Source organism: Erinaceus europaeus, chromosome 20 (genome assembly GCF_950295315.1).
Source record: "Erinaceus europaeus chromosome 20, mEriEur2.1, whole genome shotgun sequence".
Lineage (NCBI taxonomy): Eukaryota > Metazoa > Chordata > Mammalia > Eulipotyphla > Erinaceidae > Erinaceus > Erinaceus europaeus.
In genome coordinates, this window is record NC_080181.1 from 15,961,923 (window position 1) to 15,982,153 (window position 20,231).

The 20,231-nt window shown below is 52.0% G+C and overlaps 1 protein-coding gene across 3 annotated transcripts in view; it reads left to right on the plus strand.

Annotated features, from left to right (window-relative positions):
* Positions 1-19,140, plus strand: part of DSCAML1 (DS cell adhesion molecule like 1) — a 309,373-nt gene extending 290,233 nt beyond the window's left edge. For all 3 annotated transcript variants that reach the window (XM_007522968.3, XM_060179994.1, XM_060179995.1), the window contains 14 exons: positions 639-778; positions 5,213-5,366; positions 6,932-7,049; positions 7,319-7,482; positions 7,869-7,967; positions 9,042-9,230; positions 9,579-9,866; positions 10,232-10,387; positions 12,618-12,648; positions 13,487-13,605; positions 13,813-13,965; positions 15,231-15,425; positions 17,235-17,546; positions 18,144-19,140. In XM_007522968.3, the coding sequence (XP_007523030.2) occupies positions 639-778; positions 5,213-5,366; positions 6,932-7,049; positions 7,319-7,482; positions 7,869-7,967; positions 9,042-9,230; positions 9,579-9,866; positions 10,232-10,387; positions 12,618-12,648; positions 13,487-13,605; positions 13,813-13,965; positions 15,231-15,425; positions 17,235-17,546; positions 18,144-18,619 (2,594 nt within the window). In that variant the 3' untranslated portion in view covers positions 18,620-19,140. The remainder of the gene's footprint in view (positions 1-638; positions 779-5,212; positions 5,367-6,931; positions 7,050-7,318; positions 7,483-7,868; positions 7,968-9,041; positions 9,231-9,578; positions 9,867-10,231; positions 10,388-12,617; positions 12,649-13,486; positions 13,606-13,812; positions 13,966-15,230; positions 15,426-17,234; positions 17,547-18,143) is intronic.
* Positions 19,141-20,231: the final 1,091 nt, after the last annotated feature.

Consider the following 20,231-nt stretch of genomic DNA (forward strand, 5'->3'; position numbering starts at 1 on the left):
TGCTCAGAGTCCTTGGGAGCTAGGCTCCCAGCTCCTTAGGCTGGGTTCCCAGGCAATGGCCAAGGCTTTCCATACTGAAAGTGGGAAGAGCTCAGCCAGTGTTCCAAGGGCAGTGCCCTGCCCAGGGCAGGGAGCACAGGCACACACTGGCTGGGCAGCAGCCCTTGCCCAGTGGTTCTGTGAGTCTCTGAAGTCCCCAGACTCCAACCTCTAACAAACAGGACAGCTAAGATGAATCCAGCAGCCAATAAATTTGTCTGACCTAAATACAGGGTTCTAGTTAGTGGGGGCCATGGGGCTGGGACAGGTTAGGTTATGGCGATCAAGGTGAACCCCACGTGGGTTCCGGTCTCTCTAGTGTAATCTATGTCCTTGATTCGGACTAATCAGTTCTGAAGTTGGTCCCTCCAGATCCTCCCTCACAGAGACTGTGTCACAAACCAGTGATCGCCTGTTTCCTCCCCCCTCCTTTACCCTGGTGGAATTTCCCCCTTTTGAGCCCTGCATCAGGGATACCTCCGCCAGGAAACTCTCCCAGATTGTGCTGCCTCACTCTCCCCACCTTGCCATCCATTCCTTCTCCCTCTCCTCCCCCCCTTCTCCCTGCTCTAAACTGACCTGGCCTTCTCCCTACTCAGTTCCAGGTCCTCCTGCAGGCATCAAGGCTGTCCCCTCATCCGCTAGCAGTGTGGTTGTGTCCTGGCTCCCCCCCACCAAGCCGAATGGAGTGATTCGCAAGTACACCATCTTCTGCTCCAGCCCTGGATCCGGCCAGCCGGTGAGTGAGGCACAGGGGCAGAGGGTGAGGGGACACGGGGAAGGGAAATGTCCCCTGCAGATCTGCTGGCTTCCAGCCAAACCCTGGCTTGATTACATAGGTGTTTCTAGTCATGTCCCTGGATGAGAGCAGACAGCTGGAGCCTCACCCAGAGCCCATTTGCAGCCAGTTCTTCATTCCATGGCCTGCAAGGTGGTCCCAGGCCCTTGGAGTCAGGGGCCACGGCAGATAGACAAAGAGAAGTGGAAGGCAGGGTCTTTGGTTCATATGACCTGGCTGAGCATTGAGCTCCTAGCAGGCCCCTTAGCAGTGCTGGGGACTGGCCAATCTATGGCCCCTAGAAATTAGTTGCTTCTCAGCATGGTCACTCTGGGCTCAATGGTGCCCACAAGCTCTACCTGGAATAGCCACCTGGGCATGGATGGAGCCAGCAGAAGGGAGGAAAAAAGCTACCCAGGGGTGGGGTTGAGTGGGGTGGGGACAGCTGAGAGGAGGTGGAGGCAGCTTTCTAGACCTACCTGTAGGACAGGGAAGAGACCAAGAGATGGAGTTGTCCTCTACCCAGCCCTGGAGGTGGCCCCCTGGCTGTGCAGGATGCAGGAAATGCTGCTAACCTTCTACCCAATTTGGGGGGGGGGGTGCATGACACAGAGAGGGAGGAGAAGCTGGCATTGGTGCACTGGGATACACACCCACTTCCTCAATGGGCATCCAACCCTCAGTCTCCTTCCTGAGCTCTGGCACCCAGGATTCTGCAGAGTGGTTCTCCAGAGCACCCCTCCTGGGCCCAAGAGCAAGTGCTATGAATTGTCACAAGACACCCAGGCAGGCGGCAGCCAGAGCAGGAGGAAACACATCACACGACGCCCAGGGGAGCCCCTTGTGTCCCTTGCAGCCCCCACTCTGCCAGGGTCTGCATTCTGATAAGAGGGGGCATCACCTCTTTCTTTCCGAGGCTCATCTGGCCCTGAGTAGTGTCACACAGGGCCAGGTGTACTCACAGTGACAATGATCTGTTCAGTCACATCAAAGTGGGAACTAGGATTAGTGAGGGACTCTAGGACCTACCTCCTGGGTGCAAGTGTGTGCTGTCCCTGTAAACTCCACACCACTACATTGCAAACCCATCTGAATAAGAGCTGAGGTGAGGGCACACACTCATGTACATGAGGCACCACCAAGCCACATATAAGGGTGGGACTAGGGGGAAGTGCACATGCATATGAGTGTGTGTGTGTGTGTGTGTGTGTATGTGTGTGTGTGTTTGTGTGTGTGTGTGTGTGTGTGTGTTCCTTGAAACAGACAGCAAACTACTTTTGAGTTGGACTCCCAGCAAGTTACTAGAGGGTGGGGGGTTGAGGCAGAAGGGAGAACCGCATTGAGTCCTGTTGGAAATCTTACTAAGCATTTTTATGCGTGTGTTGCTTTTCTCTGGTTACCAAAATAATGCAGTTTGATTGTAGGAAAGTCTGTGAATATATAAAAGAACAAGGGGAAGATTTTAAAAAATTACATGTACTCTCACTCGCTAAAGATAGAGACTGATGACATTTTGGTATATTGCCTTCCAGTCCTTGAGTGCTTGAATAAATTGGACCTACCAGCTGATAATTGCATTGTCATGTAACATATGTAGCTGCTTTGCCTCACTATTAGTATTTTAAAACAGTATGTACATTTTAACAACTAACTTCCCCATTATTCTTTATTTAATTTTCAAATTCTTACCACCATTAAAGCTGCATGGCACAGTCTTCATAAATGTCTTTGTACATATACTATTGTTTGCTTAGAATAAATGTAGGCCTTCCTGGGTCACAGAGAGGATAAATACTCTTTTTTTATGTTTTTTTATTTTAAATTTTTTAATATTTATTTATTTGCCCTTTTGTTGCCCTTGTTGTTTTTTATTGTTGTTATTGATGTCATTGTTGTTAGATAGGACAGAGAAATGGAGAGAGGAGGGGAAGACAGAGAGGGGGAAGAGAAAGAGAGACATCTGCAGACCTGCTTCACTGCTTGTGAAGCAACTCCCCTGCAGGTTGGGAGCCGGGGGCTCAAACAAGGATCCTTATGCCAGTCCTTGCGCTTGGCGCCACATGCACTTAACCTGCTGTGCTCCCACCCAGTTCCCAGGATGAATACTCTTAAGGTTTATGTGCACATGTGTCAATTGCTCTTCCAGAAGTTACACTGATTTGGGTTTCTGCCTGCCTTGTCTACTGTGTTGTAAGTATACCTATCCCTGTACCTATGCTAGTCCAAGGCTCTGGAGATTTTTTTTTTCTTTTGGCCAGTCAGATTGTTTTATAATATTTTTTTCTTATTTTAAGTTATATTTCTTCAATATATTGTTGTATGTTCTTCAGTGACCACTGTTTACTTCTTTGCTAATTGTCAGTTAATGTCCTTTGTCCATTTTTCATTTTACCTATTTGTGGATTTTCTTAGGAATTTGAGGGTGCTCTTTATAATAACTAATCTTCATCGTATAAGTTACAAGTACTTGCTAGTTTGTTGATTGCCTTTTGCTTCCATTTTTGATGTTCCATGAATTTTTTGTGTGTGTATCATTTGACTGAATTGGTCATTTGATAGAGGTCTTTAGTTCTGTTTTGTGATTAGAAAGGCAATGTTTACTTACAGTTTTATTTGGGGCTATGATTATATTGGGTTGTCATGACCCACTTTTGTATAGAAAAACATAGATTAATAGGTCATTCATTCATCTCAAAATGAATTAAGGAGATTCTCGGGGGATGCAGGTCCAAAGAAAATCACCCAGCACCTGGATAAGATTTAATTCAAGAGGAAACCAACCCTGGAACTAGGGATGTAGCTCAGTGATTGGGAACATGTTCCCAAATCCAGGGTCCTGAGTTCAGTTCCTACCTGAAAAGGAAGTCAAACCTTTCTTGCCCTTTGTGTGTGTATATATATATATATATATATATATATATATATATATATATATATATATATATATATATATATATACCAGTGTACACTCAAGTCCACACTGAAGCACACAAACTCACACACACTCTGCTTTCCCCCACAAGTGCACCATGACATCTTCACCCTTAAAGGAAAGTGAGCCCAGAAAAGAACATGTCCCCATTTATAGAACATGTGCACGTGCCCCTTGCCTTCTCTGTGCCTCACTCTAACCGCACGACGCTGCTTCCTTAGTCTGCAGGAGGCTGACTGAGGGCCCAGGAGCCCAAGGGACAGGAAGGGTCAAGTACCTAGAAAGCAGGCAGGCAAGTGTCTCAGTCATTCCACCCCGCCCCCGAGCACACCTGTGGACCACAGACACACATGTCCCCAGGGGACAGCCTGAAGTGTGGGGGGCTGCCCAGTGGCCAGGGCCTCTGCACGTGTCCCCAGTGGGGTCCTCCTGGGATCAAGGCCAGAGCTTGGTGAGGGAGGCAGCAGACTGCCCAGGTGCTCTGTGTGCCCTCTCCCAGCAGCCAGCCTCTGTGCCAGGGGATGCTGTCACTCATCAGAAGTCACTGGGGCCCTCAGCGCCCCCACGGTGCACGAGAATGCCCCTCCGTGACCACAGCTCCGTCTGAAGGTCTGTCCCTCAGGTCCGCAGGTCTGTGTGCACGAGGACTTGTGTATGCAAAGGCCGTTACTGCAGAGATAACTAATTATCAGCTCCCTCTGGCCTCGAGGGCCCCCATCTGTTCCAGGGGCTGCTCTCCCTCCTCCCCTGAGACTTCCGCCCTGATTTCAAAGAGGCCCGGTGTCTTCCCCCTCTCCCTTCCCTCCGGCTGACCGAAAAATAAAATAAAATGAAAGCTGGCCCCATCCCACCCGTGCCAGGGAAGGGTTGACAGGAGGGCTGCAAACGAGTGCTTATCAAAAGCTGATTCTCAAATTCATTTCAATATCTGAGCCTCTGGTTTCCACGGCAACATAATCTTTTCATCAAAGCAACTGGTAAAACCACTGGGATCCGATATTGTTTTGTTGGCAACTTGTCAAAACTGTCATTTGGTTAAAAAAAAATGTATAGATTTCTAGAGCCCACAGACAGATGTGGGGGTCCCTGGTGCTAATGACCATTAATAGGTTGCAACCCAGGAAGCCCTCAGAGAGCCCCCCACCTGCAGAATGAAGGAGAGCTGGGGGTGGCACTGAGCAGCACAGGTTGGCAGTAGGGGACCACGGCAGCATTTAGCTTCTTCCCTGAGACTCCCCTTTTTCTCTGGAGTTTCCTGGGACCTTCCCTCCATCTCTCCCCTCAGTGGAAACTATTCCTTATTGATCCGAAATCAAATGTTTCTCAAGGGGCAGCATCCACCTCTCCAGCTCCGCCCCAGTCCCCCGTGGCCTCTGAGCTCTGATCATACCACCCCAGGAACCCCAGGAGACTGGAGGCCTGGCTCTCAGCCTCATCCCACCCCTCCTTCACCCCACCCCCAGGCTCCCAGCGAGTATGAGACGAGCCCGGAGCAACTCTTCTACCGGATTGCCCACCTGAACCGCGGGCAGCAGTACCTGCTGTGGGTGGCCGCCGTCACCTCCGCCGGCCGGGGCAATAGCAGCGAGAAGGTCACCATCGAGCCCGCGGGCAAGGGTGAGGGTCCTGCCCCACCAGCGCCTGCTTCCAGACCACCTCCCTCCTGTGGCCACCAAGCCTGGGCCTCTGCTGCCCCCTGACTCCCACAATGCCTCACAGCAGGCTGCAGGCAGCCTGCCTGGGGAGACTTTGAGCACCATCACCCCGCCCCGCCCCCTCCCCCCACACACACCCAGGCCAAACTCCTCCAAGTGGAAAGAAGGGAGTTGTTGCCCCGCCTGCAACCTTGGCCCAGAGCTCAGCTACTCCATGAGGTTTAGGGGGTGCACCACCCCCACAGAGCCACAGAGGCTACAGGTGCATTCCCACAGATATTCAGCCAGGGAGAGCCATGGAGGAGGCACACAGGCTGAAGAACTTGGGGGCCCCACTGCAGCCCAACCCTCTTTCAACCCCAGAATACACACATCCAGCTACTAGAAAGCCACCCCCCTATGGGAGCCCCCCTACCTGCCTGTCAGGGGAGAGTTCAGGTGATGTGAGGGCCTTCGGCTCTTTCTGGAAGCCTTCCCACAATGAGCGGCCCCCTCAGGGCCTCACTGACCTGGCTAGAAACTTGTGTCTCCCCCAAACAACCTAAATGCCACATCCTGTCAGCTCCTTTCAGGTGACCCACGGGAACACACAGTGCCTCCCTCAGGAGCCTCTGAGAGGGAATTAAGCCTCCCTGTTAGCCCCACCAAATTCACTAAACTCCTCTTCCCTCCAGCTCCTCCTCCTCCTGTCTGCCCCCCACCCCATCTTACTTCCCCCAGCTTTGATCCCCCCCAAAGTATATTTAGATCCTCCCTGTACCCTGTGTCTCAGCCCTCCCTGCTGCTGCTCCATGAGCAAACTGCCTCCCAGCCTCCAAGAGTTCACACTAACAATCTCAGGCAATCCTGGCCACAAGCCCCACTACCCCCAGAACCAGCACCCCAAAACTAGCACTCATCCCCCCTTAGCACCCCCAGGGTCAGCACCCATTCCCCTCAGCACCCCCAGGACCAGCACCCATTCCCCTCAACACCCCCAGGACCAGCACCCATTCCCCTCAACACCCCCAAGACCAGCACCCATTCCCTTCAGCACCCCCAGGACCAGCACCCATTCCCTTCAGCATCCAGGCGATGTGTTCAGCCTGTGATGATTTCTTTATTGATTTATTGTTTTGAGTTTTTTTTTAATTTGTTTGTTTGTTACCAGAGCACTGCTCAGCTCTGGCTTATGGTGATGCAGGGGATTGAACCTGGGACTTTGGAGCCTCAGGCATGAGAGTCTCTTTGCATAATTACCCCTGCCCTGTGATGATTTATTAAGCTCTGACACCCTCTTGGCAGGTGAGCAACTTGCAACAGGCAGTAGGTTTGTTAATCTCTCCATCCTCAGAGTCATGGGTGCTAACTATCTGCTGACTCAGTGAACCATGCCCCCAAGGGAAACTCCCTGACTTCTGACCCCAAGTCCAAGACAGAGATCAGGAAGAGAGGGGAAAAGTCAAATTATAGATTCAGTGAAAAGGGTGGCCAGGGTGGGGAGCAGCTGGGTGGAAGTGGGGTGGTCCTCATCTTCTCTTCCTGCAGCCCCAGCGAAGATCATCTCATTCGGGGGCACCGTGACAACACCGTGGATGAAAGACGTCCGGCTACCTTGCAACTCGGTGGGAGACCCAGCCCCTGCTGTGAAGTGGACCAAGGACAGGTGAGTAGGGAGGGGGTTCCTGGTGGGTAGGGATGTCCCTGGCCTTCCAGCTGGCCTGGACTTGCAGCCTCTGTGGGCTGGGTCTCCCTCCCTGTGTGGCTGAGAGGCCAAGGCTACAGGACATTCATAGCAAGAGCAGTCAAGGCCTAGATCTCTTTGCAGCCTCCTCCTGCCCCTGATCCGTTTGTCACCAGACCTGGGATGGGGCAGAGCGTGGCCCAGGGAGGAGGACTGCTTGCCATAACGCCCCCTCACACATACACACACAGTGAGAACCTGCCCATCCCCATGGCAATGGATGGTCACCGGCTCATCCACACAAATGGCACACTGCTGCTGCGTGCAGTGAAAGCTGAGGACTCCGGCTACTACACCTGCACGGCCACCAACACCGGTGGCTTCGACACCATCATTGTCAACCTACTAGTGCAAGGTGAGAGATGGGCGGCCTCTTGGTGGGCAGGGGTGGACACCCAAATCCACAGGAGGGAGGGACAGAAGCTGGTGGGAGGCACCCACCACTGGGACGAACCCTGGGTAACTGGTGCCCATCAGAGAGAGGTGGAGGTCTCGAAACTTTACATCAGGCTCAACCTGATGCTGTTGACTGGCTACGGAAGAAGGGCAAACGCTAGAAGAAGAAGAAGAAGAAGAAGAGAGAGGTGGGAGGGGTGGAGAGGCAAGTGAGCAGAAGGGCAGGGGCACCTCAAGAGGCTGAGAAAGCCAGTCCCTCATCCCTATTCCAGACGGGATACCCCCTGCCTCCCCATCTTCAGCACTAACCCTCTCTGCTGGGGGCTGGGGGGTCTCCCTTCACAGTTCCCCCAGACCAGCCCCGCCTCACTGTCTCTAAGACATCTGCCTCATCCATCACCCTGACCTGGATCCCAGGCGACAATGGGGGCAGCTCCATCCGAGGTGAGGAGGGTCTGGGAACCAGGGTAGGGGCAGGGTTTCACCCATTCCCACCACTTGTCCCTCCCATCCAGAAAAAGATGGGTAGGAGGTACAATTCAGACCACAAGGAAGGTCCCCAAGTGCCATGGGAAACACAGCAACCTGAGCATCTGGGCTGTCATCCATGGTCCCTTCTCCACCAATAGTGAGTTATGAGAACTGGCTGTCCTTTGCTCCTCTGAGCCCCAGATTCCAAATGCAGAGAAGTGAATAAATGGGACAGGGAGCAGGGGATCACCCAGTAGAGCACACACTTTGACTGAGGACCCAGGTTTGAGCTCCTAGCCAACTGGGAGCACTTGCCAGGGAAGCTTCATGGGTGGTGGAGCAGTGGTGCTGTGGTGTCTCTCTTTATCTGCCTCTCACCTCTATATAATAAAATAATATAATGAGTACTGGGGAGACAGCATAATGGTTATGCAAAAAGACTTTCATGCTTGAGGCTCTGAGGTCCCAGGTTCAATCCCCAGCACCACCATCAGCCAGAGCTGAGCAGTGCTCTAATAAAAATTAAAATAAATATTGAAATATATAGCTTTATTTAATATTGCATTACTATATTAAGTTTAATATTATTTAAAAAATAATAACATTTTAAAAGTCCTCTGGAAATACAGGAATCATGCCAGTGGCTAAAAGCATAGACAAATGCAGTGAGTCCTTCTCAAATCTGAATGGACATGTGAATAGTCAGGAGAGCCTGGAAGAATACAGAGATGGTTCAGGATGAGACCGAGAGTCTAAGCGTCTGACAAGCTCTCTGATGAAGCTGATGGTCAGACACACACACACATACACACACTCACTCACTCACTCGGGCATAGAATCTACTAAAGCCCCACAACTCTCCCAGCTTCCCTCTCCACCTGGCCTGTACACCATGGCAGATGCTAGAGAGAAAGGCATATCCCCCAGAACCCTCTGGGCTTGCCTTTCATGGCATCAGCAGTCCTACCTTGCCCTCTGCATGGAGCCCAGCCCCTGGGGTGCCCACTGGGGCCTGCTGCCTGCCCGCCTGAGCCCCCTGCCCTGCAGGCTTTGTGCTGCAGTACTCCGTAGACAACAGCGAGGAGTGGAAGGATGTGTTCATCAGCTCGGGCGAGCGCTCCTTCAAGCTAGACAGCCTCAAGTGTGGCACATGGTACAAGGTGAAGCTGGCCGCCAAGAACAGCGTGGGCTCCGGGCGCATCAGTGAAATCATCGAGGCCAAGACCCACGGGCGGGGTGAGACAGGGAAGCCCAGGGAGGAGGGGGAGCAGAGGAGCCAGGGACTGTGGGGCAAGAAAGCATCCAAGTCTTTGCAGGAAGGAGGGCTGGCCACTGGGTGCAGTTTCTCCCTTCTGCCCCTCCTCTCCTGCTTCTTCACTGAAATTCTTTCTCTTTCCCCTCTGCACCCCAATCAGTCCCAGCACCCTACTCTTCAAACCCTCCCCCACCCGGGTGAAGAAGCCCCCTCCCCTTGAGGCTTCTATAATATGTGCATGCACTCAAGCAGGGGCAGCACCACCCAGCCCCATCCCCTGTCCCTGAAGGTTTCTATAACCCCATTCCCCTCTGTACCCCCCCCACCAGAGCCCTCCTTCAGCAAAGACCAGCACCTGTTCACCCACATCAACTCCACACACGCCCGGCTGAACCTGCAGGGCTGGAACAATGGCGGCTGCCCCATCACGGCCATCGTGCTGGAGTACCGGCCCAAGGGCACCTGGGCCTGGCAGGGCCTCCGTGCCAACAACTCCGCTGAGGTTTTCCTCACTGAGCTGCGGGAGGCCACGTGGTACGAGCTGCGCATGCGGGCCTGCAACAGCGCTGGCTGCGGCAACGAGACCACACAGTTTGCAACCCTGGACTACGATGGCAGTGAGTCCTGGCCAGAGAGAGGCCAGCCTCAGGAGCTGGCAGAGAGCAAAGGGAGAGAAAGAGAGAGAGAGAGGCCACAGAAGTAGCTTGGTGGTAGGGCACTGGACTTGCAAGTAGAGGGTCTTGGGATTGATCCCAAGCACTACATATGCCACAACAGTGCTCTGGTTCTCTCTCATTGATGAATAAGGAAAGGGGGAGGGGTGGCTCGCCCAATTGAACACACACATTACCATGCTCAAGGGGGGAGCTTTATGAGTAGTGAAGCTGGTCTGCTGCAGGAAGCAGAGGTAAGAGTGAAACCATGAGAAGCCAGAGACCTTCTCACCTGTGCACCCTGACTTCCTTCTCCTGCCCCCCTGCAGGCACCATCCCCCCCATCAAGTCTGCCCAAGGTGAGGGGGACGATGTGAAGAAGCTGTTCACCATAGGCTGTCCTGTCATCTTGGCCACGCTGGGGGTGGCACTACTCTTCATCATACGAAAAAAGAGGAAGGAGAAGCGTCTGAAGCGGCTTCGAGGTGGGGACTTCCCGCAGGCCTCCTGGGAGAGGGCTGGTCCTCCACCACACGGGCTACTGGGCCAGGGAAGGGGCTTGTGTCCCCTGGGCAGGACAGAACTTTAGCCCCTGCCATTTCAGCTGTCCACTGCTTTCTCCCCTCCACCCCTGGCACTGGGGGGGTGTCTGACCAGGGGGTGGACTTGGGGTGAACAGATGATGCCCCTCCCCTGACTCCATGCTCCATGCCCTCCAACTTCCCTTGGACCCAGCCACTGAAGGGTAGGCCTGTGGGTGGTCTCCAGCACCTACTCAGCTCTGGGTAGCAAACTGCTCAATTACCAGGCCAGGGTGAGTGTAAGATATTTCAATAGCAGCTTCCGGCCCAACACCTGAAACCGTAGTCTGGCATGAATAAATCTGGTTTACTTTAGTTTTCTCAGGGCCCAGTAGAGTATCTAGACTCTACTAGTTGCATCATAAATGATTGTTCAGGAATGGAGAGATGGCTCAACAGGCAGGGTGTATGCCTTGCCACATCTGCATCCATCATGGGGTCCTCAGCACCACATGAGAAATGCTATGGCACTGGAGGAAGCTCTGATGTTGTAGTGCCTCTCCCTTTCTGTCTCTCTTATCTGTCTGTCGGAATCAATGAATGAAAAAAAGCAGTCTGGAGTGGTAAAATGTGAGATCCCAACTCCCAGCTCCTAGAAAAAAAAAAGATTATTCCACTTGTTTGTTAAACAGTCATTGAGTTTCTACTGTATCATAGGTAGTTTCAAATATTGGAGGTATAAATATGAATGAAAAAATAGTCCAGACCTTTATAGAATGTACAGTCTAATGAGAGGTCAGGGCATAACAGAAGCACAAAAGAGAAAAGAAATAACACTACTTGGGTATTTAAGACATGGATGGATGGATGGATGGATGGATGGATGGATGGATGGATGGAAGCTTTAATGAATGAATTGCTGGGTGAGATGTTCCATCTTGGTTGGTAATATAGGTGTGATTAAAATACATGGTTGGATAATTGCATGTATGTGTGGATGGACAGATGGATGATAGATTGGATGTTGGATGGAAGGATGTATATATGGATGAATGGTTGGATGAAAGATCTAATAGACTGTTGAACAGATAGGTGATTGAATGAGTGGAGGGTTGGAGGAAACCACAGTTCCCTGCCTTGTTATGTGGTGAGATGAATTGAGGGTTGAATGGGTGAGTGATTAGATCAGTGCATGGATAAATAGCCAATTGAATGGATGGTTGGATCAAGAACTGGATGGATAGCTGATTGGGTGGATAGTGGATGAATTATGACTTATTGGATAGATAGGTGAATGATTGAATGGATAACTGGATGTTTATTTGAGTGAACAGAGGGTTGGTTGGGTGAGTAAGATGGATGGATTAAATAGATATAAGATAGTTGTATGGACAGATGGTTGAATAGATAGATCAATAGATGAATGGACAGGTTGTGGATAGTTTAATGACTGGAAAACGTGTGATGATGATGATGGTGGTGTGTGTGTGTGTGTGTGTGTGTGTGTGTGTGTGTGTGTATGAATGGATGGATTGGTAAGTGCATGGATGGGCATGTGGGTAGTAGGATGCATGCATGCTGATTCACTCTGACAGCATCCTAAGTGGACAGGGGTCTGCTGGGCTAACTGAGCACTTTGCTCCTCCATGGTCAGTTCTTGACCTAAAAATTCTGATTCTATCCATGGCTCCTTTGAGTCAAAGAATTGAGCATGCAGATCCACCCATGGGCTGATTATTTGGGGTGAAATACCCTAATAATCAGGAGGAAGTAAATGCTCCTGATTGACAGATGTGAGCCTGCCCACTCACCCAACTCTCCTCTCCTCAACAGCTGACTGAAACCAGACCTCCACTGATGCCCATTTCCAACCTGTATGGTGCCTTGTGTAATTAAAATCAATTCAGAAGGCACATGGAGGCACTTTTTATGCTCTCTCCATTGGGAAGGACCTCCTACTTAGATAACACTCTGAGGAAACAAAAACAGACCTGAATGAAGTCTGGATGGGAAGCAGTGAGTCCCTGTCATGTTGAGGACTGTTTCAGAACTGCTTATATTTCTCCCTCTTCTTCCCAGACAACTAGCCCCAGCTCCACTTTAGAAATTTCTCCCACCTTGTTCCAATGCTCCTTCCAATTCTCACCCTGCTGAGACTCCATTTTCACCCAGCCCCCTCTCTCCTGTTTTGCAGATGCAAAGAGCTTGGCAGAGATGTTGATAAGGTGGGTATCATGCAGCTGTCCCCCATTTCCTCCCTCTTCCTGCAGGGGATAGGATTTTTAATACCTAAAGTCCTCTGGGCATAGGTGGTGATGTACCTGGTTGAGTGAACACTTTATAATGCACAAGGACCCAGGTTCAAGCCCCCAATTCCCACCTGCAGGGGTGGGGGGCGCTTCATGAGTGGTGAAGCAGGTCTGCAGGTGTGTGTGTGTGTGTCTCTCTCTCTTTATATATTTTTACTTATTTATTACTGAATAGAGACAGAGAGAAATTGAAAAGGGAGGGGGACATAGAGAGGGAAAGAGACAGAGAGACACCTGCAGTCCTGATTCACCACTAGTGAGGCTTTCCCCCTGCAGGTGGGGACCAGGGGCTTGAACTTAGGACCTGGATCCCTGAAAATATATATATATATATATATCCTCTCAATGTCTCTGTATCTATCCTAAATAAATAAAATAATAATAATACATATATATTTTAATATTTATTTCTTCCCTTTTGTTGCCCTTGTTTTGTTGTTGTTATTGTTGTTCTTATTGATGTTGTTTTTGGATAGGACAGAGAGAAATGGAGAGAGGAGGATAAGACAGAGAGGGGGAGAGAAAGATAGACACCTGCTGACCTGCTTCACTGCCTATGAAGTGACTCCCCTTGCAGATGGGGAGCCAGGGTCTCAAACCGGGATCCTTATGCTGGTCCTTGTGCTTTGCGCCACCTGCACTTAACCCGCTGCGCTACCGCCCGACTCCCAGATACATATATTTTTTAAAAAAGCAACCTCCCCCCAGCCCCTCATGGCTGCTGAGTTGCCCACCTCCAGCCTTCTCCCCACAGCAAGAATAACCGCAGCTTCGACACCCCCGTGAAGGGGCCACCCCAGGGTCCGAGGCTCCACATCGATATCCCCAGGGTGCAGCTACTTATCGAGGACAAGGAGGGCATCAAGCAACTGGGTAAGTGACAGATGCCACGAGCTCTCCATCCTGTACTGTGTGTTTCCCCAGTCACAACTCACCCAGCCTCGCATGGGGCCCAGGATTCTAATAACTACCAGTTGTTCTGGCTATTCTGGGTGTCAGTAGCTGGTGAGGATGAGAAACTGGGAAGCAAAGAGGACGCCCAGCTGGAGGAACTCCTTCTGACTGTCCTTCTTCCTGCAGGAGATGACAAAGCCACCATTCCCGTGACGGATGCTGAGTTCAGCCAAGCTGTCAACCCACAGAGCTTCTGCACCGGTGTTTCCTTGCACCACCCGGCCCTCATCCAGAGCACAGGACCCCTCATCGACATGTCTGACATCAGGCCAGGCACCAGTATGCACTGTCCTCAGGGAGACAGCCCCCTCAAACACAGGGGCCCTTGAGTATAGTCTGGGCCACAGGGAAATGGGGGGAGTGGAGGAAGGAGAGGGGTAAGAAGGTGGCTCACTGCACATGTTACAGTGCTCAAGGACCCAGGTTCAAGCCCTAGTCCCCACCTGCAGGGGGAAAGCTCTGCAAGTGGTGAAGCAGTGCTGCAGGTGTCTCTCTGTCTCTCTCCTTCTCTGCCTCTCCCTTCCCTCTCAATTTCTGGCTGTCTCTATCCAATAAATAAATAAATAAATATAATAAATATATATATATTAAAAAGGTGGCTCACCCAGTAGAGCACATGCCTTTTCAAGTGCAAGGACTTCTGCTCAAGTCCCAGTGTCATACGAGAACACTATGGACAATATCAGCAGAGCTCCATGGACAGTAGAGAGGTGCTATGTTGTCTCCCTTCTCTGTTTATCTCACGCTAACAGAAAATGAGGTCAGAGAACCCACCCAGTAGTGTGCATATTTAAGACCCTGGGTTTATTCCCTAGCACTGCATTTAAAAAAAATAGAGGTGGGGGGCCAGTCAGTAGGTCTCCCAGTTATTGCACATAGTACTAAGAACATGGATCCAGGTCACAAGCGGCAAAGCAAGGCTGCAGGTGTCTATCTTTCTCTCTCCCTCTCTGTCTCCCCTCCTCTCTCAATTTCTCTGTCCTATCCAACAAAATGGAAAAAATGGCCACCAGGAGAGGTGGATTCACAGTGCTGCCACCGGAGCCCCAGCCATAACCCTGGAGGCAAAAAAAAAAAAAATAGAAGAAACAGAAGGAAGAGCATAGAAGAATGGGATGAAACTCTGTGACCTTAGGCATATCTAATGATCTACCCATTTTCTCTGAGCCCGTTTCCTCTCAAGAAATTTGGTGAGGTTGGGTGCCATTACAGGTCCCTGGGTGCCAGGGACCTTCCACCTTAGCACCATGGGGTAGGCATAGAAGGACAGATTCCATCAAACAGAGACAGTGGGAGCAGATGGGCTAGCAGCAGGAATCTGGAGAAGAGGTGACATTCTTCCTGAGTTGAAGTTAGATATGGGGGGGGGGGACTGAATGCCACCCAGAGTCCCCACACTGCTGCTCTTCTCTGGAGATAGCTGTGGTCAGGAAAGATAGCCTGTTTCTACCCAACCCCATCACTCCATGACCTTCTGGTAAGTGCTAACACCCCAGCCTCAGTGGTCTGAACTGCAGGGACTATCTCCCCCCCACCCCATGTAGACCCTGTGTCGAGGAAGAATGTGAAGTCAGCCCACAGCACCCGGAACCGGTACTCAAGCCAGTGGACTCTGACCAAGTGCCAAGCATCCACACCTGCCCGCACCCTCACCTCCGACTGGCGCACTGTGGGGTCACAGCATGGTGTCACAGTCACTGAGAGTGACAGCTATAGCGCCAGCCTCTCCCAGGATACAGGTGAGTTTGGGGCCTGCTGACATCCTGCTCACCCCCTTTCACCCCCCCCCCACTTTCCCAACCCATGGGGTCCCACCAGCCCCATGGGGTCCAAGAGACCAGTTTCACTTTTAACTGGCCACTGGTCTTTGATGTGACTGACAGAAATACTTGACTTCACTGTATTCCACTTGGCTAAGGATTTTATTTCTCTCTCCCCCAAAGCACATATGACACTTGTTGGAGAAAGGGATAGAGAGTGGGAGAGATAGAATAATGGTTCTGCAAAAAGACTCTCATATCTGAGACTCCAGTGTCCCAGGTTCAATCTCCCATACCACCATAGTCCAGAGTTGAGCAATGCTCTGGGGGGTGGGGGGAAAGAAGGAGTATTGCAGGGAGGTGGGTACTTACTTTCAAGAATGAAAAATGTGACCTGGGAAATAGATCAGCCTGTTAGAACACCAACTTGAGGTCTGAGGTTCAGAAGTTACAGGTTCAACCCCTGGTGCCACCTTGTACCATAGCTGAGGACCCCCCTCACACATACACACACAAATACACACACACACACAGAGAGAGAGAAAGAGATTTATCTGATTAAGCGCACGTGGCACAAAGAGCAAGGACCGGTGTAAGGATCATGGTTCGAGTCCCTGGCTCCCCACCTGCAGGGGAGTCGCTTCACAGGCAGTGAAGCAGGTCTCTCCCCCTCTCTGTCTTCCCCTCATCTCTCCATTTCTCTCCTATAACAATGACGACATCAATAACAACAATAACTACAACAACAATGAAAAACAACAAGGGCAACAAAAGGGAAAATAAATATTAAAAAAAATAAAAAGAAAGAGATTTCTCTTATAATTGAAAAAGTTTTTAAGGCTGACAAAGTAACATATTTGGATAACGTGTTGCTTTGCCATACACACAACTCAAGTTCAAGCCCAGCCCCCACCACACTGGAGGAAGCTTTGTGCTGTGGTATCTTTCCTACTCTTCCTTTATCTCTATCTCTCTATCTGAAAAAAGTCAGCCCGGAGTGGTGACACACCAGCAATAACAAAACAAAAAAGGATGAAAAAAAGATGTTCTGGACCAGGGAAGTAGCTCAGTGGGAGAGCAACTGCCTTGCATATGTGAGACCCTGTGTTCAGTTTCTGGCACCATGTGAGCACAATGAAAATGAAATGAGAAGAACCCCATGGGTGATGGAACAGTGCTTTACACACATTCTCTCTTAAAATATTGGATAGTCAGGGCCAGGCAGTGGTGCACCTGGTTAAGTGTACACATTACAGTGCAGAAGGACCCAGGTTTAGGCCCCTGGTCCTTACCTGCAGGGGGAAGCTTCACAAGTGGTGAAGCAGGTCTGTGGGTGTCTATTTTTCTCTCTCTTTATCTCCCCTTCCTCTCTCATTTTCTCTCTGTCCTATCCAATAAAATAGAAGGGAATAAAGGAAAGAAAGAGAGAGAGAGAGAGAAAGGAAGGAAGGAAGGAAGGAAGGAAGGAAGGAAGGAAGGAAAAGATGGAGGGAGAGAGAGAAAGAAAGGGAAAAAATAACTGCTGGGAGCAGTGGATTCGTAGTGCCAGTATCAAGCCCAAGCAAGAACCCTGGCAATAAAATAAATAAATAAGTAAATAAGTAAATAAATGGAGATGAAAGATGGTCTGTACTTCATTAGCCAAAGACACTATTTATTCCACTACTGTCACCCTCCTCGGGGTAGCAGGACCTTCTGAGCTGGGTCTGCGGCCACTGGAGTCAAGGCCCCATTGACAGCCTTCCTCACATAACCCACTTTCCTGACCCCTGGCCTTGGCGTCCACAGACAAAGGGCGGAATAGCATGGTGTCCACAGAGAGTGCCTCGTCTACCTATGAGGAGCTGGCCCGCGCCTACGAGCACGCCAAGCTGGAAGAGCAGCTGCAACACGCCAAGTTCGAGATCACCGAATGCTTCATCTCCGACAGCTCCTCCGACCAGATGACCACTGGCACCAACGAGAACGCCGACAGTATGACGTCCATGAGCACACCCTCTGAGCCTGGCATCTGCCGCTTCACTGCCTCCCCACCCAAGCCCCAGGACGCCGACCGTGGCAAGAATGTGGCTGTGCCCATCCCACACCGGGCCAGCAAGAGTGAGTGCCCCATTCTTTTTAAAAAATGTTTATTTATTCCCTTTTGTTGTCCTTGTTTTATTATTATATTTATTATTGTTGTTGTTATTGATGTCGTTGTTGTTGGATAGGACAGAGAGAAATGGAGAGAGGAGGGGAAGACAGAGAAGGGGAGAGAAAGAGAGACACCTGCAGACCTGCTTCACCGCTTGTGAAACAACTCCCCTGCAGGTGGGGAGCGGGGTGCTCGAACTGGGATCCTTAGGCAGGTCCTTGCGCTTTGCGCCACGTGCGCTTAACCCGCTGAGCTACCACCTGACTCCCACATGCCCCATTCTGATCTAGCACTCTAGGGCCTAGTTTCTACACTCCTGGGTGGGGGGTAGCTCAGGAGCAAGGATGGTAGGGGTGGGCGGCAGGTCAGGACCACCAGGTTTATTTTTGGGATTCAGTGCTGGCACTACAAATCCACTGCTTCCAGTGGCAATTTTTTCCTTTTTTTTTTTGGTAGAGACAGAAATTGAGAGGGAGAGGTGACTCCCATGACTCCCATTTAGTAGATAAGGAAAGAAAAACTCAGAGAGAACAAGTTATAGTCTTTTGCCTACTCCCATCCAGGTGACTACTGCAACCTGCCCCTGTATGCCAAATCTGAGGCCTTCTTCCGCAAGGCCGATGGCCGGGAGCCCTGCCCTGTGGTGCCACCTCGAGAGGCCTCCATCCGGAACCTGGCTCGAACCTACCACCCCCAGGCTCGACACCTGACCCTGGACCCTGCCAGCAAGCCCCTGGGCCTCCCGCACCCGGGGGCCCCCGCTGCCGCCTCCACAGCCACCTTACCTCAGCGGACTCTGGCTATGCCAGCCCCCCCAGCTGGCACGGCACCCCCTGCCTCCGGCCCCACTCCTGCCGAGCCCCCTCCGGCTCCCAGTGCTGCCCCTCCAGCCCCCAGCACCGAACCTCCACGGGCCGGGGGCCCACACACCAAAATGGGGGGCTCCAGGGACTCACTCCTCGAGATGAGCACGTCGGGGGTAGGGCGGTCCCAGAAGCAGGGTGCTGGGGCCTACTCTAAATCCTACACCCTGGTGTAGGGGCACCACAGGAAAGGGGCCCCAGGCCTTGCACCCCAACTCAGCTGTTTGCCTGTGTTATTTATACTAAACTGACAGAGATTGACCAGCAACAGGCAGAACCCCCAAGTCATGAACACCTGTACATAGGACTCTTTTGTACAAATCAAACTATTTTCTTCTTCTCCGTGAAGCCAGGGCACAAAGAACTTGATGGCACAAGTCCAACCCCCACCCCGCAAAGCACGGGTGGAGAGAGATATGCCCATGGGGAGCAGGGGCAGCACTCCCAGCTCTGCATCCACGTATTTCTCTCCCCTAGTTTTGAGGCAGAGGCACAAAGACTCAGCACCTCCCCCCTACACACACCCTCCTCCCAGCTAGGTGGTTCTGACGACTGAAACCCCAGCTCAGAGACACTGCATGCGATTCTACAGCTCCAGGAAAACCAGGACTTGCTTCCATTTGCAGATGCTTATGTGTTAATACCTTTTTCTATGAAAAAAGACCCAACGCCGTGTGCAATAAAGGTTATGTTTCTACCTGGTGGCTCTTCTACCATCTGGCAAGGGCCAGTGGGGAGGGAGGCGAGGGCCTTGCACTAGGTGGCTCGCTCTCTCTCTCTCTGACTTCAAAAAGACCCGAGCTATAGCTCAGCACATTAAACACTGTTTTCCCTGAGCAGGATGCACCGTGCACACCTGCTTTGCTCTGGCTATACGCTGGGAGCCCGTTGTACTCCAGAGCCCCTCAGAGCTTCAGCATTTTATCCACAAGATGAGGTACCCTTGATGAGAGCTCTGGGGAGCCCGGGGGTGGGAGGCAGCGGGAAGGGGTCCGGAGGACAGCGTTGGCCATCACCTAGGGGTACTGCCTGTTGGCAAAGCCCAGGCACAGCACGCATGCGCAGAAAGGACAAGCCGCTTGCAGCGCTCCACCTGGAGGTTGGTTAGGTGGCGGCCACGTGCCCGCACAGGTGTGCCGGAGCCGCCCCTGCACGAGGCCACGCGTGTGGGCGGGTCTTCCGGCACCGGAAGCTTTAGTGAGGCCGGAAGCTTTGGCGAGGCCGGAAACTGAAATCTTGACCAACACACGGACGTCCCAGGGTGCGAGGGAAGTGCACCCCAGAATCACCGGGGGGCTCCTGAGCCCAGCCTCGCCGGGTCCCCAAATCAAGACTGAGCTCGTGGCTCCGGAATCTGGAAGGAAGGGCAGGTGAGTCTGGGTTCTGCTGTTCCTCACAGCTGAGGGGATGGGGGGGGGCAGGATGCGGGCGGGCTGTGCCTTGGCCCCAGAGAGGCCTTGCCAGGGTCGCGTGGCGCTTCTTAGGAGCACCACCCCCCAAAAGAAACCAACTCGGCCCTCAGGGACTGCGCAGCACTGAGCGGGTTAAAGGGGGTCAGCGGGTTAGAGGGAGCCGAGGCGACGTGCTCGTCGCTGCATCCGAGGTCGTGGGGAAACGCCAGCTCACACGGGTCCGCCGCCCGGGGCCCCCCCCCAAACCCCAACTCGCAGCTTTAATGCAAACAGCTGGGCTGCGACCCCGCCGTCCGTGGTCCCTGCGCGCACCGCCGCCTCCCGGGGCCGCGCGCCACCCGCAGGTCGCCTCCAGAACGGCAGGCGCGGCCGTCGT